The following is a 7,558-nucleotide window of genomic DNA, read 5'->3' as shown; positions in this document are numbered from 1 at the left end:
CCGCGCTCCTCGGGCTCCGCCCGCTTCCAGGGTTCATAGCTCAGGGCAGGAGACGTGGGCACGTCGCTGAAGCCATCGTCCGCAGCATCCTCCCGCACCCCGAGGAAGGGGGCTGGGGGCTGGCAGGACATCAGCGGGCCCGTGCCGGCGCTGGAAGGAGCTGGGAAGCTCCTGAAGAGGAAGCCCATGTTTGGGAAGAGAGGCTGCACCAGGCGGACGGGGCAGAAGGCAGAACCGGTGGGGTTGAAATGCACTTTGTTCTTATCCGGGCAGGAAGGCTGGAAAGGCTGCTCAGGGCTGGGGGAGCTGCAGGAGAGAGACAGAGGGGAGGGCATGAGGGATGGGGATGCTCCCAGGAGCATGGAGCAGCCACCGGGAGAACACCCGGAGCTGCAACAGCCTTCAGAGAGCCTGGCTGGGAGCTGAGCTCAGGTGCAGAGCAGCATGGGAGGGGATGGAAGCAGCAGCCCCTTCCCGAGGGTCAGCATTCCAAGCTTTCCGCTCCTCACCAGGCCCTGAGCAGCCCCGGTGGCTGCTCTCTGCTTCGAGAGCTGCTCTTGCAGGACCCATCCTCAAGGAAGTTCTGCCACCACCAGCTCCTGGTACTTACGAAGCCTCTTCAAAGGCCCGGATCTTCTCGCATCCCTCCGGAGGCTCCCGCTTGAACATGTAGCTGTGGTTGGGGCGAGGGGAGGAGGCGAAGGCCAGCACTGGGGAGGGGCTGCCCTCCTCTGATGGGGAAGAAAAGGCACATTTGGAACGATATTTAAAAGCAACCAACTTCACCAGAGTCCTTCAGACCCTGGGGCTGGAGCCTACAATCCTCCAAGCCCCAACCTTTCCTCTGTGCCATTCCCAGCTCACATCCTCCATCTACTGCTGGAAGCCTGCAGGGTCAGTACTGCAGCTTTAGAAGCCCACCACAATTTAGCCATGGCTGAGACCCTCTCTCTCATCCCTGCTACAGCTTCTGACCCAGCACAGGGATGAGCCGCTGCCCCGCTTTGTCCCCTGAGCTCCCACCACCCCTCTGCTTTGGGTTCTCACCTTTCTCTTTGGGCTCTGGCTGCACCTCGTCTGCTGCAGAGGAGGGTTCTTCTGCTGGCAGCCTCCCCGGGGGCTGTGGGGAAAGGTGCAGAGGTTTTTAGGAAAAAGGGAGGGCCGGCGCCCGCCGGCCACTGCCAGGCTCCGGCGCCAGGGACGCAGCTCCGGAGCCTCTCTGGGCAGGCGCTGGTGCCCTGTGGCCATCCGGGACATCCAGGATCTAGGGAGGAAGCAAAGTCTTAGAGGAGCAAGGAAAGCCCCTTGTCACCAGTGAAGAGGTTTAAGAGCAGCTGTAGCCACAGAGGGCAGCTGCTTGGGGTGCTGGATCCAGCTCCAGGCAGAGCCTCTGCTCCAAGGACATCGGTCCTTGTGGATCCTGCAACACCCAGCAGTTCCTGAGCCATCTGGAGCCACTTCTCCCCCATCTGCCCAGTGCAGAGGAGCCTCTGGTACCAGTCTGGGTGTCTTCAAGCTGTCAGTGAGGTGTCAGCTACCCTGAGGTTGCTACTGGCTGATCTCTCACAGCACCAATGAGGCTTAAGGAGGGAAGCAGCAGCCACTTGCCCCAATTTAGACCGTTACATGACTAGAACAGAGCGACACTAGACACAGAGACTGTCCCCATGGCCAGGAAGCAGATGAAGGAGGTGTCTTCAGAAAGGACTTCCAAGAGCACCCAGAAGACCCAGGGCAATCCCGTGACCTTCACTTACCCGCAGCAGCTCTTCATCTCCCTGTTCCTTCACAAACGCTTCCTCCAGTTCCTGGTTTAGACCTTCCAGGCTCTTGTGCAAGCAGGGGCTGAGCCTCAAAACGGGAGATGGAGAAAGGAAGCCTGAAGGAGAGTCCTGTAACACAACCCGAAGGAGCTCAGAGTTACACCTGCACAGACTCATCCTGGTCCCACAGCAGTTCCCAAGGCTCAGGCTGACAGGAGCCTGCCAGCAAGAGTCAAGTCACTAACTGCAGATCAAAGCACAGGCACACGCTGAGGCGGGAGAAGGGGAGAAATAGGGTCTCCTGAGACAGAAGAGCAGCTCAGACACCTGCCCTGGGTGATGGAGGAGCAGGGGGAGACAGGAAGGTACCCGGAGCGACGCGAGGACAGCGTGGTCCCCCTGCAGCGGGCAGCTCTTCTCCTTGTCTCTGCCACGGAGCTTTGTCCTCTGGAGCTGCTGCTTCAGTTTGGCAATCTAGGAAACAAAGAGAGCTGCAGGCAGAAGCAGGCGAGCCAACACACGTCCACGAAGAGGAGCAGGGCCCTGCCTCTCTCCTCCCCCTTCTCTTCCAACCCACAAGGAAGTGCCAAATTTGAGATGGTTTCAATCACACAAGGAGCAGCTTTGGCCTCCTTGAGAAGGATGGACCAGAAGCACTCAAAAGGCCTCCTCACAGACTCCCCTGCTGCAGCATGGCCAGCACCATTCCTCGAGAGGGTCTGGGTTATCCTCCACCTACAGAAAGCTGGGAACCACCTGGAACCCACATACACCACGACCCTGACAAGCAATTCACTGAGCTTCAGTGGAGCTACTAGGAAAAGCCTCCAAGATCGGTCTTTGGATGGATCACAGAGAATTAGGGATGAGAATAAGGGCTCTGGTCTCATCTTTAGTAGGCTCCTGGCCTCCCAACTCCCCTCCTCCTGTACACCAGGAGCTGCCACAGACCTGGCTCAAGCGCTGGGAGTGGTGCAGTGTTTACCTCGCTGCGGTGGTCTGTGCTACCCCAGGAGGCAGAACGCTTGTGAGCACTGGAGCTGGCCTTCCCCACTTCCACATCACGCCACGACACTGGAGTCTGGAGCGAGGAGAAACAGGGCTGAGAATACTCACAATGTTCAGTGCTGCAGAGACCATGGCAGAGTCCTAAGAACAAGTGATCAGCTGCTGCCCCTTCACTGTTCTGCTTTGCTCTCCTCCCGTTAATATAATAATCATAGAATCAATCCCAGCCTGGTTTGGGATGAAGGGACCTTAAAGCTCCTCCAGCTCCAACCCCTGCCATGGGCAGGGACACCTCCCACTAGAGCAGGTTGCTCCAAGCCCCTGTGTCCAACCTGGCCTTGAACGCCTTGAACACTGCCAGGGATGGGGCAGCCACAGCTTCTCTGGGCACCCTGTACCAGCGCCTCAGCACCCTCACAGGGAAGAGCTTCTGCCTCAGAGCTCATCTCAATCTCCCCTCGGGCAGGTTCAAGCCATTCCCCTTGGCATGTCCCTACAGGCCCTTTGAAATAACGTGCATTGAGACAGTCACCCACTTACACTTGCCAAAACAAAGTCCTTTCAGCCACATTTGTGCCTATCAGGAAACTGAACCTCAGAGACCTCTATGGCAGAAGGGGCTGGATCACCACAAGCACCTCAGATGACCTTCAAGTCCTTTCCAACCCTATTCTATGACCCTATGAGATAAAGAGCACCAGCCCACATCCCTGGAGAAGGGACTGCAGGAGCCTGCACTGCAGTGCTCCACATTTGAGGCACTTGCTGTCTGAAGCAGCATCATCAAGAGGAAAAGCCTCACCCAGGTGTGAGAACACACAACTTGCTTCTGCGACCTCAGGCTCCTCAGCCCAGGGTTCAGAGCAGAACCAGAAGCAGAGGTTGGCTGCAGAGGGGCTGGAGGAGCTCAGCTCTGCAGGGCTGGCAGGTCTCAGTGCCTCTCCTCATGCAGAGCAGCACTGGGCAAGCAACAGCCACGGCTTGAGTGTCAGTGGGAATCCCGAGTGCTGTTAACCTGCCCAGCAAGGGGGTGAGCTCCCTGCCGCCGAGCTCAGCCCTCTCGGCAGAGGCTCCACGATCCCAGCAGTCCCAAAGACACGGCATTTTCAAGACCAAGCACCATTTTTGTCCAGGGGCCTGAGAACTGCTCCTCTCCGAGCAGCCAGACTCATCTCCCCAGAGGCTACTGCAGGAACAGCAGCTGCTTTAAAGAACCTCGTGAATCCAGGGGATGACAGAAGGGTCCCAAAACAGGTTTGAAAAGCTATTTAAAACTGCAGGAACAAGGCAAGTTACCCACAGAGGCAGCAGCTTTCCCTTCTCTAACGGAGTACAGGTGATTTCTAGGCAGAAACCAACCCTCTCCTGACTTAACAGGCTCTGGATGAAGCCCCTTCTTACACACACCACTGGAAGCAGCACATGGTGTTCTCTGTTGGCTGCATCTCCGTTTTGCACTGCCTGTGAGCAGCATCAGCACAGCTCAGCTCCAGTGTGGCTGGAGAGAAGAAACGTGTTCAGTCTCACCCACTGCTCTGTGTCCTGCTCACAGCCGCTCTGACCTGCTCCAGGCTGAGCCAAGGAGCAGCCCAACGCGACAGGAACTCCTGTGGCAAGGACCAGCCTCACACGTGGCACATCTGAGCTCATTTCCTACCTCAAATACTCCCCTGAACAAATCCAACATCACTATTTGGCCGTTATCCCAAAGCATTGTGTCGCTGTGGCCCAGGAGATCACACACAAGAAGAGGCCCAGGTCTAAGAGACCAGACTGCAGTCCTTGTGCCACGTTACTGCGAGAAGCAAGGCTGTGGGAAGCTGAACTCCAGCTGCCAGGAACAGTCACAGCCTTGCAGGATGTGACAGAAACCCCCCTCAAGTCAACAGAAGCCCTGTTTGAGAAGTCACTTATTGCAGCCTATTGCTGGGACACCCCGAGCACTCAGGCCTAAAAAGGAAGAAAAGCTGCTGCTTGCAATAGGAAGGCCTGAGACTGGAGGGAGCAGCCACGTCCCCCCTCGGGCAGGCACTGCCAGGGCAGAAGGAAGTTACAGAACCTTTTGTACTAACTGTGGCAAAACCACTTCCTCAGAGAAAGGAGAGAGAACAAAGTGCTCTGCACAGCAAGAGAAAGCCACGAGCTCGGATCCTGTGCAGTGCTGGCACCCTCAGCACACCTCTGAGCACCTGCACCTCTCCCTTACCCACCCCATGAGAGCAGAGAGCTCTGCAGAGCAGCTCATCAGGAGCTCAGTGAGCAGGAGGTGAACGTGTACTGATGGCAGAGACAGTCCCAGGTTTGGGATCTCCCAGGCTTGGCTTGAGCAGCAAAGTCCTGGGGCGATGAGGGGAGGTTCTGTCATCCAAAGGGCAGTCTGGATGCAAGGACTTTATTCCCTGCTCTCACCAGCCAAGGCCTTTGGCACACAGAGGGGTTTGTGTGTGAAGCAGTGGAGATCAGGGCTCATTTCACAGGCATGTTGCAAGGTGAAATTAGCAGTTGCAAGACTCCTGCAGGTAAGCGCTGAAAGGCTGCAGCAGCTCTTCCCTGCCGGAGGAGTGCTCAGCTCCATGCTCACATAGGAATTAACATAGCAGTAGCTTCTATTCCAGGAAGAAGGAGGTGTCCCTCTTCTCCAACCCTTTCCCCAAATGGGCCATGTGCAAGACAAACTCATTAGTCCCAAGGCACTGGGGTTAAGTGTTCTCCCCATGTGCTGGAGCCAGAAAGGCCGAGTGTGCTTCCCTGCCTAGAAATAGGAGTGAGGCAAATCCTTCCCCTTCCTTTCCAGCATGGCCTCTGCCCTCAGCACAGCTCCTGGGCACTAGAACTGAAACAAAAGCAGGCCAGAACACTTTGGAAAGGGACAATGGAAGTTGGAATCCCATGGAGAATTTCCTGCAAACAGCCCAGCAATAAACCGTTGAATAGCAAAGCTCAAACAGGGGGTTCAGGGAGGCTGAATGTGCTGAAGCAAACGGATGCTCTTCCCCTTCTGAATTCCTCCACCTCTGCAGACAGGGCACTATTTGCTGCCCTCCAGTAATATTTACAGGTTGCTAAGAGTTCCTCGAGGTCTGGAGCCTTTCCATGCTCCAGCAGAGCTGCCTGTGCCAGTGCGCCCATGGTGGGAGCACCCCTGCCTCCTCGCAGCGGGTGGCAAACAGCCCAAGGGCTTTATATAAGGACTTGGCCCAGGACTGCAAGCCAGAAAAAACCCAAGTAGCACCGAGCCAGTGCTGGAGGAGGGAGCCAGAGGCCATCTGCCTCCAAGCAAGGCCAAGGAAATTCTAACTCTGCATCAAAGTGGAATCAAGTGAAGCTGGGAAGCAAAAGGGGGGCAAAAGCCTTCCTAGAAAGCTGCAGCTGGACAGCTGGAAGTTTAACGTGTCCCCTCTTCACCCCAGTTTGCAGCTCACTGCAGGCCTGCGACCCTCTCCTGCACCACAGGGGCAGCCTGCAGGTGTTTGTACCTGGGTAGCTTTGTCATTCATGCATGAAGTGGAAGCTTCTTCAGCATCCCGTGGCCACTGTCCCAGCAGGTAGGAGCCCACGATGGTGTCCAGCGAAGAGGTGCGTCGCACGCGGGGCTGCCGGGGACGGCAGCTCTTCTCCACGGCAGCAGCAGCACAGGGCACACTGGCTGCACAGGGGGAAAGGAAAGAACATGAGTCTTCCAAAGCCAAGGTCCAGCACCAGCAGTGTCACCATTAACAAGCCCACATCCACTGCAAAGACCACAAGGGAACTGGCATGTACAGCCTGAAGAATCCCAGCCTGGTTTGGGATGAAGGGACCTTAAAGCTCCTCCAGCTCCAACCCCTGCCATGGGCAGGGACACCTTCCACTAGAGCAGGTTGCTCCAAGCCCCTGTGTCCAACCTGGCCTTGAACACTGCCAGGGATGGGGCAGCCACCGCTTCTCTGGGCACCCTGTGCCAGCGCCTCAGCACCCTCACAGGGAAGAGCTTCTGCCTAAGAGCTCATCTCAGTCTCCCCTCTGGCAGGTTCAAGCCATTCCCCTTGGCCTGTCCCTACAGGCCCTTGTCCAAAGCCCCTCTCCAGGTTTCCTGGAGCCCCTTTAGGCACTGGAGCTGCTCTAAGGTGTCCCCTTGAGGAGCCTTCTCTTCTCCAGCTGCCCCAGCCCAGCTCTCTCAGCCTGGCTCCAGAGCAGAGCTGCTCCAGCCCTCGCAGCAGCTCTGGGGCCTCCTCTGGCCTCGCTCCAGCAGCTCCACGTCCCTCTGGTGCTGTTCCCCAGAGCTGGATCAGGGCTGCAGAGGGGGACAATCCCCTCCTCAACCTGCTGGCCACTGGAGTCCTATTGCTTCGGCCGTGCCCTGGGAATTCCCACTCTCCAACAGCAGCAGCTCAGCCCTGCCAAGGCCACGTGAATCCCAGTCTCAGCACAGGCAGATCTGCTGCTCCAAGTCACCTATTGGAAACTAGCAACAGAAACATCACTTCAGCAGAGGGGGCCACAAGGGCTGGGAGCTCGACTGCTCCATCTGCCCTCCTCACACTTCTCACCACCAGATTGCTGCCCTGGAAGCACACATTTTATTGCAGTCCTCAAGTGGCTGCTTGGAATCCTCCTGCTCACAGGAAAAGGCTGCACTGCCCATCCCATGATGAGCAGCAAAGCTTTTCAAGTGTGACTGGGTTGAGTTTGTGTCTCAGCACTGAGACACAGCAGCACAAGCCCAGCACAAGCCAAGGGGGCAGAGCCAAGTGTCTCTTGCTGCAGCAAAGGGAGGCAGAGCTGTGCCCTCCCTGACTCCATCATCC

The 7,558-nt window shown here is 57.1% G+C and overlaps 1 protein-coding gene across 1 annotated transcript; it reads right to left on the bottom strand.

Annotated features, from left to right (window-relative positions):
• Nucleotides 1–54: 54 nt before the first annotated feature.
• FAM117A (family with sequence similarity 117, member A) lies at nucleotides 55–6,417 on the bottom strand (the record flags this gene model as incomplete). Its single annotated transcript, XM_010019615.1, has 7 exons — nucleotides 55–306; nucleotides 611–731; nucleotides 1,048–1,120; nucleotides 1,758–1,892; nucleotides 2,133–2,237; nucleotides 2,749–2,844; nucleotides 6,248–6,417. Coding segments are annotated over 7 exons (952 nt in total), but the record flags the coding sequence as incomplete, so codon positions are not given.
• Nucleotides 6,418–7,558: the final 1,141 nt, after the last annotated feature.

This window comes from Nestor notabilis, unplaced genomic scaffold (genome assembly GCF_000696875.1).
Source record: "Nestor notabilis isolate BGI_N333 unplaced genomic scaffold, ASM69687v1 scaffold16848, whole genome shotgun sequence".
Lineage (NCBI taxonomy): Eukaryota > Metazoa > Chordata > Aves > Psittaciformes > Psittacidae > Nestor > Nestor notabilis.
Note: the sequence above shows the minus strand (reverse complement) of the source record. Positions and strands in the feature narration are given on the sequence as shown.